At 53.1% G+C, this 22,249-nt stretch overlaps 2 protein-coding genes and 1 pseudogene across 3 annotated transcripts in view; 2 read left to right on the top strand and 1 right to left on the bottom strand.

The window, feature by feature from the left end:
- Positions 1-15,554, bottom strand: part of Exoc3l2 (exocyst complex component 3 like 2) — a 32,278-nt gene extending 16,724 nt beyond the window's left edge. The window contains exons 1-4 of the mRNA XM_041654031.1: positions 15,505-15,554; positions 8,480-9,015; positions 4,068-4,659; positions 236-347 (exon numbers count right to left, since the gene is read on the bottom strand). Of these exons, the coding sequence (XP_041509965.1) occupies positions 236-347; positions 4,068-4,659; positions 8,480-8,999 (1,224 nt within the window). The 5' untranslated portion in view covers positions 9,000-9,015; positions 15,505-15,554. The remainder of the gene's footprint in view (positions 1-235; positions 348-4,067; positions 4,660-8,479; positions 9,016-15,504) is intronic.
- A 2,734-nt stretch (positions 15,555-18,288) lies between these two features.
- On the top strand, positions 18,289-18,443 carry LOC121450231 (annotated as a pseudogene).
- A 1,794-nt stretch (positions 18,444-20,237) lies between these two features.
- Mark4 (microtubule affinity regulating kinase 4) overlaps positions 20,238-22,249 on the top strand; it is a 30,785-nt gene continuing 28,773 nt past the window's right edge. For both annotated transcript variants that reach the window (XM_041653670.1, XM_041653671.1), the window contains exon 1: positions 20,238-20,621. In XM_041653670.1, coding sequence (XP_041509604.1) covers positions 20,571-20,621 — 51 coding nt within the window. In that variant the 5' untranslated portion in view covers positions 20,238-20,570. The remainder of the gene's footprint in view (positions 20,622-22,249) is intronic.

Below are 22,249 nucleotides of genomic sequence, written 5' to 3'. Positions count from 1 at the left end.
GGAGGAGGAGGAGGAGGAGGAGGAGGGGAAGAAGGGAGGAAAAGAGGTAAAGGGAGAAAAAGGAAGGAAGGAAGGAAGGAAGGTCTCCTGTGGATTTGCGTGTCAACGGCCTTTGGACGGAACTCAGGTCACCACAGGGAAAGGGAAATGGAAACTGAGTTGGGGAGGGGAACCTGCCAAGCCCCTTGTGACCTCCAGAGTCCGTCCCTACCCGAAGTGGCCAAGTCTTAGGTACCTTCACATCAGTGACACATTCATCTTCCAAACCACGCAGGGTGCCAGCTGAAAGGAGGGGCCCCAGCTCCCCGTTCTCCAAGGCGACCATGTCTACCAAGCCCAGGATCTCCCTGGGGTGGGGAAATAAGAGACAGAAGGTCTGTGAGAGATGGGGCTGAGCCCCGGGGCCCCTCCACGTGTCCCCACAGTCTTGGTGTCGGCGACCCTAGGCCACTCCCTTCCTCTCTCCGGCTGCCTTTCTCATCTTTCAAAGGAAGTGTTTAGAATTATGTTTCCCTTGGCTCCAGTACTCTGAGTCAGCTCTCCTGATGGATGGTGTCCGGGCAAGACTTAGCTGTCAAGTTCAGGCTTGACGAGCGGACTTGAGCTTCACAGGCGGAGGCTCCCTTGGGCCTCTAACTTTGGGAGCTTCACCTCACCTGGTTGGGGGTGCTTTCCAACTTAGCTGCGCACATGCCCCTTTCAGGTGAGGCTAACATCCTCACCATCGCTCACCCCGCACCTCCCATCACCCACCCTCACCAGATTTTTCTCGTGGGATCTGCTTGGTCAGAAATGCCATCTTCCTCTGATTCAGACTTAGCCTGCGTCTTATCTTTTCCAGGAGCTTTCCAGACCCATATCCTGCCACTACCTGTCATGGGCTCTGCTTTCCTTTTCTTTTGATGACAGCATTCTGACCTTTTAAATATTTTTTAGGGATTAGGTAGCCCCGGCTAGCCTGGAGCTCACTGTATAGCCCAGGCTCACTTTGAACTCCTGATCTTCCTGCTTCAGCCTTCCAGCTGCTTGAGAGCACAAATACGTGTGACTGGGCACCCGCGTCCTCATTTGGTACATCCCTTCATTCTCTGATGTGTGGTTTGGGGATGGCTAACTTCTTTCTTCCCAGGGAAGAACAATGGAGTTATCTCCATATCACACGCTTCAATTCCCCCACAAAATATAGCCCATTTGGGGATTCAGAGGCTCAACAGATGTAAGATTCCAGAATTGGAAGGAAGGGCCCGTGGCGCTGAAGCTCCCAAAACTGGATCAGAACTCAGCGATCAGCAGTGTGGGGACAGTCAGGGTCAACAGTGACAAAGTCCAATGACCAAAAGGGAGTGGAACAAAGGTTTAGGCTCCTTAGCACTAACTCACCAGGCTGGAAGAGTTATAAACCTACCAAGCCTCAAAAAAATATATGAGCCAGGCAGTGGTGACACATGCTTTTATTCCCAGCAGAGACAGGTGGATAGATCTCTGTGAGTTCGAGGCCAGCCTGGTCTATATGTCGAGTTCCAGGACAGTCAAGGCTACACAGAGAAACCCTGTCTTGGAAACAAACAAACAAACAAAAACAAAAAATATCTGGGGGTTGGAGAGATAGTTAAACTGTGAAGAGCACTTGCTGCTCTTGCAGAGGACTTGGGCTCAGTTCCCAGCACCCACACCGAGTGGCTTACAATCGCCTGTCAGTCAAGCTTCACCGGATCCACCCCCTCCACCTGTGGCTGCCGTTGGCACCGGCACACAGATACACATGCGCACACACACATGAATGAAGAATTTAAATCTTCGTAAAATATCTGCCCAGCTGGGCAGTGGGCACACGCCTTTAATCCCAGTACATGGGAGGCAGAGGCAGGTGGATCTCTGTGAGTACAGAGGCCAGCCTGATCTACAGAGCGAGTTCCAGGACAGGTTTCAAAGCTACAGAGAAATCCTGTCTCAAGACAAAACAAAACAAAAATCTACCCAGCAGGCTTGTCTCGCTAGATACTTGGGAGGTTGAGAGGGGAAAATTGGAAGTTCAGGGCTTGCCTGATGTACAGAGTGAGTTCAAATCCAGTCTGGGGTACAGACTAAGACCCCGTCTCAACATGAAAAGATAAAGGGGCTGAGGCTGTAGCTCAGTGCAGACTGCTTGTCTAGTATGTGAAAGCATGCAAGGCCAGGGGTTTAATTCCCAGAACAGAGACAGACAGAGACAGAGTCAGAGAGCTACTATTTTTGTTTGTTTATTTTATTTTGTTTTGAGACCATGTTTTCTTGTGTAGCCCTGGCTGTCCTGGAACTTGTTCTGTAGGCCAGGCTGGCTGGCCTCAGATTCACAGAGATCTGCCTGCCTCTGCCTCCGAGTACTGGGATTAAAGGTGTGTGCCACCACTGACTGGCAAGAGAGCTGCGATTTTTTAGACCATTGCATGTAGCATGATCAAATGGGGCAGGTGTGCGATATGCATGCAGAGGCCAGAAGACATCTTTATGGAGTCTGTTCTCTCCTTCCTCCCTAACATGGGCTCTAGGGTTCCACCTCACATTGCCAGGCTTTCACAAGTATCTTTACCCCTGAGACACCTCACTGGTCCCTCCCAATTTTACTTTATTTATTTTGAGACAGGGTCTTTCTATATCGCCCTGGCTGTTCTATGTAGACCAGGCTGTTGTTGGAACTCACAGAAATCCACCTACCTCTACCTTCCTAGTGTAGGAATACAGGTGTGGGCTATCACACTCGCTGCCTTCTGGAATTCTCTCAGACTGAGGCTCAGTGGGACAGAGATCCACGTTGCTAACGCCCTGGGACTGGAAGGGTGGACAGCTCATCCCTTTCCAGAAGGTCCACAGCACTGAGCTACTAGGCCCACTGTGGATTAAACAGTGCTGAGAACTCAGAACGAGAACACGGATGGTGTTCTAGGTCTGGAAGGACCGCAGAGTTAAGATTTGAAGTCTCCAAGAGGCAAGCCACTAAGGCATGGGGACTTACTATGGACGGTGCTAACGGCCCTGGGCCAGTACAAGGACCCCGCAGCCATCAGCGTTGAGTTTACAGAGGTTCTGGGACTGGAACAATCAACAAAGCTGGTGCAGGGACGGACACGAGTGATACAAGGGCCAACGTCATAGACGGCCCACATTTGCTAGGGTCTAATATGACAATGCGGTAGCGTGCACCTCTAATCCCAGCACCAGGGACATCCTACTTGGCTTTAATTGCCAACTCGACAAAAACCGATCTAAGAGAGAATCCTCAACTAAGGAACCCCTCAGATGAGTCCATGGGGGAATGTCGTAGGAGGGTGCAGCCCACTGTGGGTGACCCCATCCCCTGACCAGGGGATCCTGAGCCATATAAAGACCGTAGCTGAGATACCTGCCAGCCAGCAGCATGCGCCCATGGTTTCTACTGCGTTTCTGTGGCTGTGAGTTCCTTGGTCCTAGGTCACTCTCTGTGTGTGGGACAGCTAGCCAGACTGCCGTCAAGTTCCTGCTTAAGTTCCTGCCCTGATGTCCCTCGGTGAGAGAAGTGCGGACTGTGACCTCACTGAATGAGTCCTTTCCTCCCATAAACTGCTTTTGGGCAGAGTGTATATTTTTATCGCAACGAAAAGGAATGAAAGAATAAGGGAGGCGAGGAGGATAAGAAGGAGAGCTTTGCAAAGTGTCAATACTGCAGATGACGAAATTTATCTGAGGCTTGATTATTGTTAATTCGTGGGAAGGAAAGAAGAGGAGGAGGAGCTGGAGCGATGGCTCAGCGGTTAAGAGCGCTTGCTGCATTTTTTTTGAGGAGGATCCGAGTTTGGTTTCCAGCATTCACACTGGGCAATTTACACCAGCCTGTTACTCTAGGGGGAACAACGCTTCTTTCTGGTCTCTTTCAGGCACCCGTATGCCTGTGCACATACATATACACAGATAAGCATGCCTATAAGTAAAAATTTTTACAAAGGAAAAAAGTTCAAGTTAGCCTGGGCTACATGAACCCCTTCCCCTAAATCCAATAACTCAAAAAGGTATCTGGGGTAAGGTGCGTACGGCCCGGGGCGTCCCAGGCTCACCTAGGGTACACCTGATGGTGCCAGTGGAGCAGGGCGTAGCGATCAGCGAGCGGGAGCCTGCGGCGCGCGGCCGCCCCGAGCCACTCGGCCATGGCCTCATGGTAGCCGCGCAGGTAGACGGCGCCGGCGCGCAGCTCCGCTGGGTAGGCAGGCGCCAGACGACCGCGCACGGCGGCCACGTCCTCCAGCAGGCGCGCGCGCAGCGCCTCCAGCTGCCCCGCCAGCGCCCCGCGCGCGCCCGGCGCGGCCGCCTCCTCCAGCCGCTCCCGCGCCGCGCGCGCCACTGCCTCGGCCCAGCGCGCGCGCAGCTTTCGGGCGGCCGCGGGGCCGCGCCGCGCGTCCGCCGCCTCCTCCTGCTGCAGCACGCGGCCCAGCTGCGCCACCGCGCCCGCGCCGGGCCCCGGGGCCGCTAGCGCCTCGCGCACCAGCGCCCAGAGTTCGCGCTGCAGCGCCTCGTACAGCAGAGCCACATCCCGCGCGCGCCGCCCTGAGCCCGCCTCGGCCTCCGCCGGCGCCTCTGCCTCCAGCTCCAGGATGTGCTCGTCCGCCCGTGCCAGCTCGCGCTTCTGGATCAGACCCAGGATCTCCAGCACTGTGAAGGGGTTTGGGTGGGGAGAAAAGGGGTTGTCAGGAAGTGGGTCACGTGCCCCAGGACCCGCAAAATCAGAGAGTGGAGAGAGGAGAAAGAGCTCAGGACACCAAAACTGAAAGGTGAAGGATGTGGAGAGGATGTCAGCGCTCGGGACGTGGCCACTAGTTCCCCCCAAAATGAGAGAGTGAGTGTGATTGTTAACCCTGGTGACACTCGCCCTTAACACCAGCTATTGCATTCAACAGAGCAGCCTGGGCTACAGAGAGAGACCTTGTCACAGAACAAAAAGAAAACAACAGTGAGAAGGCACCGTGGCAAAGGTGCCTGCTGCCAAGTTTGATGAGCCGAGTTCCATCCCAGGACCCACACTTCCTGGAAAGTGTTCTCTGTCCTCCATCTATGTGCACACAAGGGGGGGGGGGGGACACAGAGAAGAGAGATACAGAGAGACAGAGAGAGAAGAAAAAGAGGAATGGGGCTGCCTGCAATCCCAGCAGGAGGATGAAGAGTTCAAGGTCTTGGGGTTGAAGATCTGATCCGCTCTTCTGGCCTCAGGCACACATGTGGTGCACAGAAATACATGCAAAGCACATACACATAAAGTAATAAATTAATTTAAAAATGAGCTCAAGGTCTACCTAGGCTACATAGCAAGTTTGAAGCCATTTCTGAGATACATGAGTCTCTGTTTAAAAAAAGAGAGAGAGAAAGAGAGTCAGTAGAAAGTCCCCAGAAAGGACCAAGATGAGGGAAGGAACTGGGGAAGTAGAGGTTGAGAGGGAAGATGGAGGGCTGGGGCCAGGAGCTTTGGAGAGGAACCTGCCTATGGAGCAGAGGCCACAAGGACAGCAGGTGACACAGAGAAGATGGATGTGTGGTCTCACATCGGTCATCCACTTGGGAGGCTGAGGCAGGAGGATTGCCTTGGGCTCCAGGCTGTCCTGGGCTATGTTCTGAGCTTCATGCTAGGCGGAGCAACAGACACAGAGAGGAATGTGAGGAGGGAGGAAGCAAGAGATGAGAGGGTTCAGGGAAGGAGAGGGGGTGGGAGAGAAGAGAACAGTTAGAGACGCAGCCAAGGATGGAGGTTAGCAAGAGAAAACAGTGGGATTGGAGGAAGGGGCTGGGACGGAGAGGAGGGTCTGAGTGTAACTTGTGGGGTTGAGAGATGTGCTCAGATCCAGGTAAGTAACTGGTGGCGAGAGCCATGGGGGGAGCAAGGGGCAGGCTGGTTAGGGGTCTTTGGGGGTAGGAGGGCTGTGATGGTAAGGTCACGCTCTACAAAGGTGGGACCCACTGTGAAAAGGGGAGTCATGGGTTTGAGAGGCTTTAAGTAGAGGCCAAAGGGGAGGAGGGTCCCGTTGGCCAAGAGTTACCCTCAACACCTCCCCCCCTTGCCGTTTCCTCCCTGGCAGAGAAGCTATTTCCTGAGCAGCGCTATTTCTGCCCATCCGTTTCCAGAAGGCGGGGGCTCCAGTCACCCCCTCCTCACCTCTCTGCAGTGCCCTCCCAGTCCCCAGGGAGCCGGAGCTGAAATAGCCTCTGTCCAGGATGTGGAGGGCATCAGAGGACAGGAGAGGCTCCAGGAAGGTCCCCGACTATGCATGAAGTAGGGGGTGGGGCTGAAGCTAAGAGAGGGTGGCACAGGGCTGGGGAGGAGGACAGAGTTTGGGGGAGGCTGGGAAAAAGAGAGAGCGAGGCGGAGGGCACTTTAGCATCCGAGTGAGCTTGGCACTACGATTTGCAGACTGAGCAAGAAAGCCAGGCACGATGAGGTAGACATAGCCTCCCTACCAGGGCAGAAGAAACCTAAAGTTAAGGCTAGTTTTGGCTACTTTAGAGATCTTGTTTCAAGCTGAGGGAGAAAAAAAAAAACAACAAAAAAACTTTTTTTTTAAAAGTTTGGTGGCACATGCTTGTAATCCCAGGACAGAGGCAGAGAGGCAGAAGGATTGCCCTGGAGTTGGAAGCTAGTCTCATTCACGCAGATCTACAGATGGAGCCAGGGCTATAAAGTGAGACCTTCTCAAAAGCCGTACAGAGCCTGGAGAGACCACTGGAAGAGCAGAGGACCCAGGTCCAATTCCCAGCACCCACATGGTGGCTCACAATGGTCTAACTCCCTCTCCAGGGGATCCAGTGCCCCCTTCTGGCCTCTAGGGCATTGCACACACACAGTGCACATATATGCACACAAGCTCATAAACTAACAATAATAAAAACAAAAAATTCCCAAATACAAAACGGTAGAAAGCCATGGGTTCAATCCCCTTCTCCCCACACACAAAAAAGGAAAAATTGAATTTGTCCGTTTATGTTTTGGGTTGTGAGCCTCACTGTTATTGGTTGAGCCATCTCTCCAGAACCCATTTATCCATTTTTATTGTTTATATATGTGCACATGATCGGGGAGGGAGCAAGCACACACGCACTGCTGCATGTATGGAGGTCCTCTGACGGCTTTGTGGGGCTGCTTCTCCCTTTCATCTTTCCCTGGGTTCCAGAGATGGAGTTCTGATTTCCGGGCTCTCCCAGCTAAGCTGCCTCACAGGCCCAGGCATCGAGAACATGATGGTGGCTCAGGAAGAGAGGGACCCAGAGGAAGCATGGGACGCGGCATGGGGTGGGGTTGAGGATGAGGATGGGTTGGTAGTATGGGTTGACTGTGTCCCCTCAACCAAGCTGTGACTTCTAGTCTTACAGTATTACGAATGTGACCTCAGTTAGAAATACGATCTTCCTAAACATCATGGCACGGCTCCTAAGCCAAAGGTTGGTGTTCTTAAGAACAGAAAACTGGGGGTAAGGACAGGGCTCAGCAGGTAAAGGCACTGGCTACCAAGCCTGACAAACTGAATTTGATCTTCCGGATCCACACAGTGGGAGGAGAGAATTGAGTCTTGCAAGTTATTGTCAGTCACACACACACACACACACACACACACACACACACACACAGAGAGAGAGAGAGAGAGAGAGAGAGAGGAACTAGAGGAGAGAGAGAGGGACAATTCCACACAAGGATGAAAGATAGGAAGGATGAGTCTCAAGTTCCAAGGCAGGAAGACTTCCAGCAGCCAGCCAGAGCTGGGAAGAGGCATAGAAGAGTCCCCTGCAGGCCGCCTGTTGTGTGCATCCTGGAACCAACTCTCTCTACCCTCTAAGGCACCCGTGGTGGCCATAGGAAGTAACCCAGGTACTGAGGGACTCGGGTGGGCAGCTGGGGGGGGGGGGTTGAAAAGCAAGCCTGAACAGGACATTGAAGCTGGAGGTGGAGGGAGGAGGTGAGGTTCAGAAAGGAATGGGTGGGAATGCCGCTATGCAGCCTGAGCTAGGGCTGGAGTGGGGGATGGGGTGAAGCTCAGGGCCAGACGGTCTTAGGCTGGGGAGGAAAAGGGGCTGGGGGCTGGGGAAGGGAGAAACGGTGCCTTACAGAGTTCAGGAACATGGGACACGCTAGCTGGACTTTCACTTGGTGTCAGACATGGACATGAGAAGTTGGAAATGGCCTTTATGGTCGTTAGCATTCATTGTGTGTGTGTGTGTGTGTGTGTGTGTGTGTACAGTTATTTGGGTTCCAAGGCTTCAACTTGTGTCGTCAGGATTGTGCAGCAAGCACCTTAACAAACTGAGCCATCTTGCTGACCCAAATACGGACTTTTGGAGGGAAGGGTGATTGGACATGGGCTGTGTGACTCGAGACGGTGTCGAGTCACAGGCTGGCATAAGATTAGGTAGAAAGAAGGGGGACTCCACCCCTAAGGGTTGATGGATGCAACAGTGAGCCCTACGTCTGCATCAAGAGTTCCCACTCACTCACCAGACAGTGGTTCCTTCATCTTTGGGGGCTCCGGGACTTTGGGTGGGGGCTCAGGGGCCGCCTCACCTGCAGGTACCACTCTCTCTGCCAAGGATGCCCGTCGGGGCTTGGGCCCACGACCGAGTCTCAGGAAAGCCAATCTTCGAGCGGCTTCTCCAGTTGGCTCCTCATCGCCGTGGGTTCGGAATCCCTGAAGTCGGGTCAGGAGGCCAAAATCAGCTGAGCTCCTTCGTATGCCTGGTGTCAGCACACGGCCCAAGAAAGAGCGGCCTTGCCCATCCCCGGGGCTGCCTGCCCGCCGGCCCGAGGTCCAGCCCAGTCGGAAATGGGCCAGACCAGCCAGCTTCTCCAGCGTGGCCCGCCGGCCGCACGACGTCCCATTGGGCAGTGTCCCCGTCTCACGAGCTTCTTCATCCAGCGCTGGAGCGTCTTCAAAGGGGTTGCGAGAGGACCGCAGGGGCAGGGTCCCTGCCCGTGGCACCTTAGGGTCTCCCACCCCCAGACTCTTCAGGATTGGCATTTTGACAGGCTGGCACCTGCAGAAAAATAATGACCAAAGTGGTGTGGGTGACGGTTTCTGCTCTTGTGTGCTGAGGGCTTTGATTAGAAGGTGCCAGGCACAGGTCTGGACACTTAGAGGTTACAAGCCAGGCATCCTCGCACCCCTTAATCCCAGCATATGGGGCTGAGCAAGAGAATCGGGAGTACTAGGAAAGCCAGGGATGCCTAAGGGCAACTGATCTCAGAACACTGAAGACAAAGCAGGTGTGGCAGTGACCCTTGGTAGCGAGCACTGGGGAGGTGGGGGCAGGAGGATCAGGAGTTCAGAGCCTTTCATGGCTACACTGAGGTTTTAGGGCAGCTTGAACTAAATCACATGAAACTCTCCCTGCGCCACACACATCTCTTTCTTGCTCTCTCTCAAACACACATATACACTCTCTCTCACACACACATATACACTCTCTCTCACACACACATATACACTCTCTCTCACACACACACATATACACTCTCTCACACACACACATACACTCTTTCTCACACACACACACATATACACTCTCTCTCACACACACATATACACTCTCACACACACATATACACTCTCACACACACATATACACTCTCTCACACACACACACACATATACACTCTTACACACATATACACTCTCTCACACACACACATATACACTCTCTCACACACACATATACACTCTCACACACATATACACTCTCACACACACACATATACACTCTCACACACACATATACACTCTCTCACACACACATATACACTCTCACACACATATACACTCTCACACACACATATACACTCTCTTACACACACACATATACACTCTCTCACACACACACATATACACTCTCACACACACACATATACACTCTCTCTCACACACACATATACACTCTCACACACATATACACTCACACACACACATATACACTCTCACACACACATATACACTCTCTCACACACACACATATACACTCTCACACACATATACACTCTCTTACACACACACATATACACTCTCTCAAACACACACATATATACACTCTCTCACACACACACATATATATATACACTCTCTTACACACACACACACCCTCTCTCTCTCCCATCTGTCTCTTTCTCTCTATCACACACCTCTTTCTCGCTCACACTGCCTCTTTCTCACATACACACATATATATACACTCTTACACGCATACCCTCTCTCTCACACACACACACAAAGCTGATGATATTAAGACAAACGGGATGGATGTGGTGACACAGCCCTATAATCCCAGCACTCTAGAGACAGAAACAGGAGGACCGACACCTGTGCAGCAACACAGTCATTGGGAGCTGCAGGCCAGCAAGACTAGGTAAAACAATAGACAAACAAACAACTAGGAGCAAAATAAAACAAAAACTGTAATAGAGGTATGGCTCACAGGTAGAGCCCCTGCCTAGAATCCCCCAGTGAGAGGCTGGGGTGTGGCTCAGTGGTAGAGCCCCTGCCTAGAATCCCCCAGTGAGGGGCTGGGGTGTGGCTCAGTGGTAGAGCCCCTGCCTAGAATCCCCCAGTGAGGGGCTGGGGTGTGGCTCACTGGTAGAGCCCCTGCCCAGCTTACACAAGGCTCTGGGTATGATACTCAATACTGCCAAAAGACAAGAAACTTAGTGGGTCTTGGGATCCACTCTTGGCAGGCTGTGGGGATACAACTATGACAGGCCAGAGCCACCCTCACAGGGTTCAGTGTCCTGCGTCCTGTCCATTTCTATGTCTCCATCTCTGGCCCTTTGTCCCTCCCTATACCCCTCTCACAACTGGAAACTATGACCACTTCTCTGCCCCAGACTCAGGTTTTTTTTTTTTTCCAGACAGAAGCACAGGCTGACCTAAGACTTGTTACATAGCTTAGGATGGCCTCAAACTTGAGGTGATCCTCCTGCCTCAATCTTCTAAGTATGCCTACAGCTGTGAGCCACCATACCAAGCTTATTTTAATTTTCGAGGCAGAAATCACATGGTATAGGTTGGCCTTGAACTCCCGATCCTCTTGCCTCCACTTCCGGGATAACAGTATTCACCACCATGCCCTTTCAGCTTCTTGGCACTTGTAGCTCAGCTTTGAAGATTTCCACGTAGCATAAACCTGATCCTTCCCCTCCGGAACCTTCCATAGCTCCCCAGTGCCATTGGTATGACGTTCAGGTCCCTCATCAGAGCCCTGGGGTCTGTGGGCTGGGCTGCACACCTCCCTGGAGCTAATAAATCCCCCGGTTCCTCTTTGGGCTGTGTCTCCAGGTCTCCTCACATGGAGCCAGGTCTCCATGCTTTGGAGCTCAGTTCCAAGGCTGCCTCCTCCAGGAAGTCCTCCTGACCCTTGGGTCTCTTGACCCTGGGCTCCCTATGGTTCCCTCTTTGGTGGTCCCTGTCTGGGGACAGGTCTGCATCTGGACTGAGAGCCTGGGGCAGGCAGGGCTGGACTTGTGTCCGTCACTCCTGCGTCCCTGGCTCAGAGCATGGGTCAGGCACTCTGGAATGGGTGCTAACAGGAAGCAAAGGAAGGAAGGAGGCAGACAGTTCATTCCTTGGGGGGGAGGAGGTCATGAGGAGCGGGCCACACAGGACCTGAACTCTGTGACAAGGGACTTGGACTGTTTCCCAAGGGAAACTTGTGATCTTACCTTGCTGTCAGCATTGTGCCCAGAACTCAGGGCCTGGTGGATGAGGGCCCATGCTCCACCACAGAGCTACACCCTGGATTATCATTCTAACCCTGTGCATACTGTGTGTGTGGACGTGGTCACTGGAGTGCCACAGCGCATATGAGGGAGCCAGTTTCTCAATCTCAGATCCTCAGCCTTGGCCGCAAGCGCCTTTCCCCACTGAGATTTCTCAAGGACCCCTTGTTTCTTTTCTTTTCCTTTCCTTTTTTTGTAAAATGCACCCTTCAGAGTCAGCAAGATGGCAGAGACAGATAAATCTCTGTGAATTTGAGGCCAGCCTGGTTTATATAGATGTCTATATAGTTCTAGCCAACCAGAACCTCACTGTATAGACTGCATCCAAAATAAATAGTTAAATAAGATAATGCCGCTTCCCAGGGCAAAGGATGCAACTCGACAGCAGAGCTCTTTCCTGGTACGCGTTTGTCCCTGGATCCCATCCCCAGCACCACAAAAACAACAAAACAAAACAAACAAACAAAAACCCCAACCAAATAAATTAAATGATGAAGTACTCCAAACATTTAGAAAAGTATTAAAAACAAAATCAGTAGTCACACATAATAGCTCAGAGCTCAGGAGTTCAAAGCCAGCCTGGGCTACACAGTGAGTTCCAGGATAGCCTGGAATTCAGAATGAGACCCTGTCTCACAAAACCATAAAAGATGGAGGTTGCAGAGTTGGCTCACTGGTCAAGAGCACTGACTGAGGTCCTGAGTTCGATTCCCACCACCCACACAGCAACTCACAACCATCTGAAACTCCACCCCTGTTCCTATTCTGGCTTCTTCGAGCACCAGGCATGCAAGTGGTGTGTTGATTACATGTGGGCAGACCATGAAAAAGAAACGGCCTTGCGGCATCTGTGTCTTGCAGCTCAGCGCTTCCCTTTCCTCTGCTTATGTGATGCACCCGTGACGTTTACTGACGTATAGCCGCACTGTCTGGTTCACCTGCTTTAAAGACTGTGTAATATTCCAGACAAAACTGGGTAAATAAACCACTGGATGCTCATTATATTATATTATATTATATATTATATTATAAGGGCTGGACCCATAGCGAGTTTGTTCAATATTACATTATATATTACATGAGCTAAATCCATAGCGAGTTCGTCATTATATTATATTATATTATATTATATTATATTATATATTATAAGGACTGGACCCATAGCGAGTTTGTTTGTTATATTATATTATATATTTCATGGGATGGACCCATAGGGAGTTTGTTCACCATATTATATTATATATTACATGGGATGGACCCATAGCGAGTTTGTTCATTATATTATATTAGATATTACATGGGATGGACCCATAGTGAGTTTGCAAAGGGAGACTGCAGAGCCGTGCACCGTGGAGAGAGGCTGCGGCTAGAAGTGTCGGTTTTCGTGGTAGAATCTGCATTCCCACTCTCGACCTCCACTGTTTAGACACAGTTTTCTAGACGCACCTTTGTCAACCTCCCTCCAGTTTCCGCGGTCCCTATCCCGGAATGAGGCAGTCACCATAGCAACCCTTTGCTTTGGAGCCCCCACAGCGGTGTACAAGCGATACACACTCCCCCATGGGCACACACTATTCACACACCGATTTATTAGTCTTCCGTCTTGTGGAAGGCTCTGCATGCCTCACCCAAAAAATGGCTCCGGGGGCTGATGGGGTGGCTCAGTGGGTAGAGGCACTTGCCGCGGAGCCTGACAACCTGAGTCTGATGCCTCATCTTCACACGGTAGGAGAAAATGAACTACTAAAAGTGTTTTCTGACCTCTACATATGCACCGCGGCACACGAACGCGTGACACACACGCACACAAACCAACTGTAATGAAAAAGTGGCTCCGTCCCTCCCAGTAACGGCTCCAACGTCCCCCAAACTACCTCGAAGTCCTGTAATGACTGCGGCTCCCAACTGCACCTAGCAATGCCCAGAGTTCGTCGGCCACTCACTCCCTGGTACCCCTCAAATCGTTCCCAGCACATTCCCGGCATTTCTAAACTTAAGCAGCATTTACCACAACCCCCCCCCCCCACCTCTTTCCCCTTCCTGACTCCGACACCTCCCTCTGCAACCTGGCTCCGACATCCTGCCCCTTCCAACGCCCTCCGCTGCCTCCCGGTGCCCAGGCCCCTGACTCACTTCCGAGCCTCTCTCAAGCCCCCAGCCTCCGGGTTCTGCAGGATGTCTAGGCCACCAGCGTTTCCCTCTCCCGGCCCCTCCTCCTCTTCCTCACTGCCAGCCTTTCCCCAAACCCTCATCAGTAATCCTAACACTGTCAAGCCCTCAGCATCAAGCTAGATATGGTGACACAGCAATCCCAACGCCTGTCCCAGAAGGCTGGGGCGGAGGACCACAATGCTTTTGACACCCTGGATAGACAAACCCACAAACCCGGTGTGGTAAGAGCATGCCTTTAATCTTGGCACGCGGGAGGTAGAGGCAGGAGGTCAATCTGAGGCACTTGAGATCAAAGATCAAAAGCCAAGGCAGGGGATGTGGCTCAGTGGTGCAGCCCGCAGACGCTAGGGGCTTGCAGTTTGCCCGAAACTCCAGATTCCCAATCCAGCATAGGGGGGCACCGGCGGTGCAGGCCTGTTTTCCAGGTACTTGAGACACCCATGCCGAGGACCAGAGCATCAGGATCATCCTTGGACACATAGGAGTTTGAGGCCAACCTGGGCTACATGAGACGGTGGAAAATATCTATCTATCTATCTATCTATCTATCTACCTCTCATCTACCTACCTACCTATTTATTTGTTTATGTGTGTTTCTCGAGGCAGGGTTTCTCTGTGTGGCCCTGGCAGTCTTGGAACTCACTCTGTAGACCAGGCTGGCCTCAGATTCACAGAGATCCACCAGCCTCTGCCTCCGGAGTGCTGGGATTAAAGGATGCACCACTACTGCCCAGATGAAAAATAGTGGGTTTTTTTTTTTTCATTTGGTTGTTTGTTTTAAAGCCCTCAAGGCCTGCATTTGGGAAGCGTTCCTTTAGGCTAACCGTCCTAAAGCCTGACTCTTGCGGACCTTGATCCCAGCACCCCTGAGAAGCCCCCCTAGCTAATCCTAGCCTTGCTCACTCTCTCTCTTTTTAATTTTATTTATTGATTTAATTATTTTGTGTGTGGAGGTGCACACGTGTCATGGTCTATATGTGGAGGTCTCGTGTAAATTTTGACAGTCAGCTCTCTCTGCCTTGCAGGTCTCTGAGGTGGAATCCAGTTCCTCACGGCAGCGAGCACCTCTAACTACTGAGAAGTCTTGCTAGCCTTGTCTTTTCTTTCTTTCTTTCTATTTACTTATTTATTCAGACAGTCTCAATCTCTAATCCAAGCTGGTTGGAAGTCACTATGTAATCCAAACTGGCCAGCCTCCTGCCTCAGCCTCCTTAGTCCTGGGATTGCAGGTGTGTGCCCGTAGCCAGGTTTTTCTGGGTGCTACCACCCTCATCTTTTGGGCGGCAGCAAGCGCTGGACCCCCATCATGCTTCAGCCCCCCATCAGAGTCTGTTAGACCAAACATCCCCTATCTCCATCCTCCAAGAGCGGCCGCAGTCTCTACCAGTCCCTCCTCCCTCTCTGGAACCCAGAGCCCTCCAGACCTGGCCGGCGAGCTGCCTTCTGCCTCTCCCGCAGCAGCCACCAAACTCAGCCCTCAGCCCCCCCCCTGCCCATTGAGCCCTTCTGCTTTCTTGTCCTGGGTTCTGATGGGGCCCCCATCCTTGGGAGAATCTGGGGACATGCATTCTTCACCCCCAGACACTCACCTTCTGCTTTCTGTCCGTGCCTGTCCCTCTGTCCCCTCTTGCTGTCCAGTCTTCAGACTACTTGGGCCAAGACTGCTGAGAGCTTGGATCTGAGGGGGGGGGGGCTTGGAGGAGGACAATTTCCTGTCAGGAAGCCCCTCCCTCTCTGGGGCCAGGGGCTGGAAGGCCCCATTATCTGTCTGTCCTCCTAGGCCAGGCTGTGGTTGGGCCCTGCTGTGACAAGGGCCACAGCCCCCTGTTCCTCTTTAGCCCCCCCCTCCCAGCTTTGCCGGAATCTGCCCGCCCTTCTGCCTGCTTTTCACGCCTCCCAAGGTAACAACACCATCCTGTGTACCCAGGGGGGACACCCTGAGCTGGACAGTGGCCCACAACTGAGCTCTCCAGTAATGGAGCTGTGGATGGGGTCTCAAGGGAGCCTACGTCCCTCTCCCCCACCCCCCAAGATAGAGTTTCTCTGCGTAACAGTCCTGGCTGTCCTGGAACTCGCTTTGTAGACCAGGCTGGCCTCCAACTCACCGCAATCCACCTGCCTATGCCTCCCAAGTGCTGGGATTAAAGGCAGGCGCTGCCACTGCCCAGCTTGAATGTGTCCCTCTTGTATTCCATAGTAAGGGACAGGACTCAGAGGAACCTCCGCTGATCCCAGAGGCTGGGCCTGAGGACCCAGTGGGACAGCCCTGGTGCAGTCTTAAAAATGTAGTTATTGCCGGGTGGTGGTGGCACACGCCCTTAACCCCAGCACTCAGAAGGAAGAGGCAGGCAGACATGTGTAAGTTCAAGGCCAGCTTGGTCTACAAGAACTAGTTCCAGTGCAGGCTCCAAAGCTACAGAGAAAAGAAAGAAAAAGAAAAAAATGTAGTTCTTGTCCTCTGTCCTTGCTGTGGGCCAGTCTCCCAGAGACCTGGTAACACTGTGCCAGGTCCCACAGAGACAGGGTCACTATGTGGCCCAGGCTGGTCAGGAACTCAATACATAAACCAGGCTAGCCTCGAACTCCCAGAAACCCTGCTTCCCAAGTGCTGGAATTAAAGGCATGTGCCACCCTGTCTGACCCTTCTTTGTGTGTGTTTGGTTGGGGTGAGTGTGCTGGAATCGAACTCAAGGCCCTGTACAAGCTGGTCGTGTGCTCTGCCATGAAACTGCTTCCCAGTCCGTATCTGTCTTCTTTACAGATTCCCCGATTCGCCCAATCTAATGTGGATGCAGTGAATCTGACTTTTTTTTTTCTAAGACAGGGTTTCTCTGTGTTGAGTCTGAATCTTTAAAAGAGTGTAATATTGACTGGCGGTGGTGGCTCACACCTTTAATCCTAGCACCCCAGCTCTTGGGAGGCAGAGGCCAGCCTGGTCTATAGAGCCAGCTCCAGGACAGGCTCCAAAGCTGCAGAGAAATTCTGTCTCGAAAAACAGAACAGAAGTGTACTATTTATTTATTTTATGTGTGTGAGTGACTCAGAAGCATGCAATGCCCAACAGGCTAGAAGGAGACAGAGCCCCTGGAACCGTTACAGATGGTTGTCCCCACTGTTTGCCCACCACTGTGTGTGTTCTGAGACTTGAACCCAGGTCCTCTGCAAGAGCTGAGCCATCTCTCCAGCCCCAAATTCATCCTTTGATGTCTTGCAATTTAGTGGGTCCTGGTGCAATCACAGGGTGGTAGCAGAAGACGCCAGCATCCATCTGAATCTCGGGTGTCTCCATCACTTTGAAGAGAACCCACAGACTCTGACAGTCATCCTGCCTTTTCCCAAAGCCGCGGGGAACCAGGAATCCAGCCAGGGCTTGAGTTTCTCGGTGGCGGAGCTCCTTCTTTTGAACATTTCGTAGAAAACAAATTGTATGATGTGACCTTTGTGTCCTGCTTCTTTCACTAAATGTTACATTTTCAAGCTTCGTCCACTCAGTCTGTGCGTCTAGGAAGGACTGGAAAGTGGGGGCAGAGAGACAGACCCTAAGAGCGAGTAGGAAGACAACCACCTGCCCCCTGGTGGTCGATATGGGTACTGCAGCTGTCAGAGCTGGGACCGGGAACGCTTTGGGCTGGGCTGGGGTGGGGTGTGCGCTCCACCCTGGGGGTCTCCATTCTACCTTGAACAGTCTTTGTGGGGTCACAAGGCTCCTAGGAACCCACCCAAAGCTCCTCCCTTAACATTATCTAGCTTCCACTTTTGTTTTTTTATTTTTATGTATTTATTTTGTTTTGTTTTGTTTTTTTTTTTTTGAGACATAATTTCTCTGTGTAGCCCTGCTTGTCCTTGAACTCACTTTGTAGACCAGATTAGCCTCCAATTCACAGAGATCCACCTATCTCCACCTCTGTGGAGTGCTGGGATTAAAGGCGTGGTCATATTATATTGCCCAGGTCACCCTGGAATTCTCTGTGTAGACCAGGCTGGCCTTGAATTCACAGAATCCCTCCTACCTCAGTCTCCCAAGTGCTGGGATGCCAGACGTGTACTACAACTTGAGTTGAAGCATTTTATTTATATATGCAGTTTGGTTTGTAGTGCCATCTTGGCTGCACTATTATCGCTGAGAAAAAGAGAAGTCATCGCACTTAAGAGACCAGGGTTCTGAGTTCAAATTCCTAGCACTTGGGAGTCTGGGACAGGAGGATTAAAAGTTGGAGGAGGGTTTGTGCTACATGGTGATATCATGCACAAAAAGAAAAGTGTTTGTCTCGCATATATAATTTCAGAATTCGGGAGGCTGAGATGGGAGGCTGGCCAGAAGTTCAAGGTCAGCCTGGGCTACGGAATGGAACCCTGCCTCAAAAAAACAAATAACACTTACCTGCCAGGGGAGTTAGTGTGATTGGCAAGGTGGATTTCATTTCTCAGGTGAGGTTTGCCTGGATATGCTGACCCCTCAGTTTCCCCCGTGTGGGAGTTGACTGCATAATTTGTGGTAGCGGAGGCTGTGTTCTAGCTCTACCCTGTTCAAACAAAACCAAACCAACATTCCCAGCACTATAACTGGGTGTGGTGGCTCACCCCTTCCTGAGGTGCACCTCAGCCTCAGCACTCCCTGAGGTGGAGGCAGGAAGATCAAGACCAACCTCAGCCACTCAAGAACTTTCAGGCAGCCTGGGTTATGAAACCCAGCCTCAAAATACATAAATGCATAGGGCCGGAGGGCTGGCTCAGGGTGAAGGCACTTGCATTTAAGACTGACTGCCCGAGTTTAGTCCTGGGGACCCAGAGAATGGGAGGAGACAAATGACTTCCAAACGTTGTCCTCTGACCTCCACATGCACACCCCCCAAATTAATAAATTGTTCAATTGTAATAAATTGTAATAAAAAATAATCTCTGGCCTGCCACTCACTGTTGCTTTAGTCTTTTCTTTTCTACCTTATAAATTTATTTGGTGTTGGGTGTTCTGCCTGCATGTAAGTATGTGCACCATGTGTGTGCAGTACCTGTAGAGGCCAGAAGAGGGCATCAGGTTCCCTGTGACTGGAGTTACAGACAGTCATGAGCTGCCATGTGGGTGCTGGGAATTGAACCCAGGTCCTCTGCAAGAGCAGCCAGTGTTCTTAATTGCTAAGTCATCTCTCCAGCCCCCCAACTTGAATATTAATATAATTCACTTACTTGCATAATTTAATTTTTTAGTAATATTTGTGCTTAACAGCTAGTTCCGTAATAATATCCAGTGGGCTAGCTCTAGCACTCTGTCTCTTTCCCCCTCATTTTGTCTGACAGGACCTCATGTAGCTGAGGCTAGTCCCAAACTCACTGTGTAGTTGAGAGGATGTCCTGGAACTTCCGAAACTTCTAGGACACCACCATGCTTGGCAACATCTAATTTTCACAAAAGGAAACTGAGGCTCAGGAAGGCTTTCAAAGACAGTGGGGCAGAGACCTTCCCTCAGTGGCACCTGGCTCTGGACCAGGATTATGTTACCCACCCCCCCTTCCCTTCAGCCCACTATGCACGCACAGCTCTCACGGTCTCCAAACCGATCTGTTTGCCCTGGCAGGCCTACACCTGTTTGGGCATCCAGCCAGGGAGGAAAACGAGGCTCCCGCCCCCTTAATGTGCACACTGGGAAAGTGAAGCCAGCAAGGGCTGCCTGTCATCCTCAGGGTGGAGTCACTGCACTCCCTACTCCTGGTTCGAAGCTCAGGATGACTTTTCCCCCCCATGAGACAGGATCTTGCTGTGTAGTCTAGGCTGGTCTCAAACTCACAGCAATCTCCCAAATCTTGGGATGGCAGGCATCTCTCTCTCTCTCTCTCTCTCTCTCTCTTCTCTCTCTCTCCCCCTCTCCTCTCTCGTTCTTTATTCCTTTTCTCTGCAGATCTAGACTCCTTGAGTTTCTCTTTGTCTCTTTCGTTTCCTCCCTCTGCCTTGGCTCTCTCTGTCTCTCTCTGTCCCCCGTTCTGCCCTCAGTCCTTTTGTCTCTGTCCTTGGCTTCTCTCTGTCCCTCTCTTTGTGACTCTGCTTCTTCCCACCTCGTGTCTGTCCGTGTGTCCCTGTGTCTCTCCCATATCTCAACAGCTCCCTCTTCTCTCCTCCTCAGCATCTCTCTGCCCTTCTCTTGGCCAGTTACTCCCGGTTCTCCTGTGAGAACTTGCTGGAGAGCGGCGCGCCCAGACCTGCCTCCGCCCCCAGAACTCTCGAGCCGGCCCTGACCTGTACCTTTAAGAGCCGGCAGCGGGGGCGGGGTCTCCCTGGGCCCCGCCCCTCCCGCCCCTCCCCCTGACGTCCCTTCCTCCCCGGCCCCTTGGTCGCCTCCCTCTGCCGCCGCCCCGGGCCGGCTCCGCGCCCCCTCCCCGGCCCCCGCCCGTGCACCCTCCCGCTTGCCCGTCGCCCAGATGGCGCCCCGGGGTCCCCTTGCACCGGGCTACTAAGACCCTCGGTGTCTCCTCCCTTCCCCCGTCCTGCCCTCGCTCTCTCGTTTGCTCGCTCAGCGAGGACTCGGGCGTCCACGGCGCCCAGCTTTTTTGAGCTCACGTCCCCAGGTCGGCTGGGGGGGGAGGGGAAGAAGGGGACCCCAGGATCCCCACCCCCCCCACCCGGCCGCCCCTTGTCCCCTTCCCTCCTGGGACCCCAGAGAAGATGTCTTCGAGGACGGCGCTGGCCCCGGGCAACGATCGGAACTCGGACACGGTGAGTGGGGCCCAGCCCCTTGGGAACCTTGCTTGGGTCCGGCCACGGAACCCCTCGCCCCGCCGGGCCACCGGCCCCGCCGGTCCTCGTCCCCTTTCCCTGCTCCGCAGCCCCCACCGACGTTTCCCATGACTTTGAGGCCTCTCTGTTCCCTCCTCCCCGCAGCCCCAGCCCAGCCCGACCCCTAGGGGCGCCCCTGTCTTTGGACCCTTCTCTTGTCCCTCTGCAGAGCGCTTCCGCCCGGTCTCTTCCCTCCAGGAAGCCCCCTCCCCTGCCGGCCGGAGCCCCTCCCTTCCCCGGCTGCCGTGTCTGTCCCCTCCTGGCTAGTCCGCAGCCTTGCTGGGCTCGACCCTTCGCGGCGCCGCACGTCCCCGGGTCCCCGAAGCGCAGCCCTTGCTCTCCCCCACCCCCCCAACCTCCCAGCCAGGCCCGACCCGACTTGGCCCAGCTGTCCTCCCTGCCTCCTGCTTGTCGGGGTGCTGGCTCCCCCTGCCACCTCTAGTCAGTCCCCAGGAGCCGCCTCCCCCAGGAAGCCAAATGCCACCTGGGCCCTGCATGGCTCCTTCAAGGTGTCTCGGCTCCCCGGCTTGGCCCTGCTCGGCCCGGCAGCCCTGTCCTTGGCCCCTTGGCTCTTCTGGGCTCCCCTAGATGCGACCTAGACTCGGCTGGTTTTTCTACAGAAGTCTTGGCATTCAAGCTGCAGTCTTCCATCCCGGGCTTGGGTTTCCAGGCCCTGCACCAGGCTGACTCCCGGCCGCCTCAGCTTGCAGGCAAGCTCCAGCCGAGTCTCCCAGCCTCACGACCCCTCCTCACCCCCTTCCATGCCTCCTGTTCAATGGAGCCCTCCCCCTTTCCTTATTAGGCTTTTCTCCTCCGCTTCCTGCCCCCAGGTCTGCACCCCTAGACTTTGGACTGGACCCCAGGCTCTAAGCCTTCCTCCGCGAGGTTGCTCTGTCCATGCCTTTGACTTCCTCATGCTGGACCCTTAGCCCCGACTTCTGGGAGTTCTGGGACTCTTGGCTGTTCCCTGTCTCCCATCCCAGGACTTCCTTCCCTCACAGCACGCCCCCCCTCCCCGCATTTCCCATAATTCATGACAGCTTTCCAGATCCCTCAAAACCAACTAACTCATCAATGCATTCTCACTGGGACGTGGGTTCCTCCATCACCCTCTCACTGCCAGAGCCCAATCAGACACTTGTTTTGAGACAGGGTCTCATATTGTAGGCCTGGCTGTCCTGGAACTCACTCCTAGACCAGGCTGGCCTTGAACTCACAGACTTCCACCTGCCTCTGCCTCCTGAGTACAAGTGTCTCTAATGCCAGTCAGGAATACTTCCCTTTGTCCCTCTCCCCTATTGGCCCAAGTTTCAAGTTGGCGGTTTCAGCCAGCCCCACCCACCTTGGTTCCCCAGTCATTCCAGAGAGGTACCCGCTTCCCGGTTCTTGGGTTCAGGCTCCTGCCCCCACCCCATTCCTGCCTTGGAAGGTGTATTGTGTTGGGGGGGTGGGAGTAACGACTGAGTCCCGCAGTGAATTACCGGAGACATGTGGGTGAAGGCTGGTACATAGGCGGCGCTCACGGCTGTTGGCATGGCTGTGGATCTGAGTCAGGAGGCGGTGCGTTC

This window comes from Microtus oregoni, unplaced genomic scaffold (assembly GCF_018167655.1).
Source record: "Microtus oregoni isolate MIOR12 unplaced genomic scaffold, Mior012 000006F_ref0000085, whole genome shotgun sequence".
NCBI lineage: Eukaryota > Metazoa > Chordata > Mammalia > Rodentia > Cricetidae > Microtus > Microtus oregoni.
Note: the sequence above shows the minus strand (reverse complement) of the source record. Positions and strands in the feature narration are given on the sequence as shown.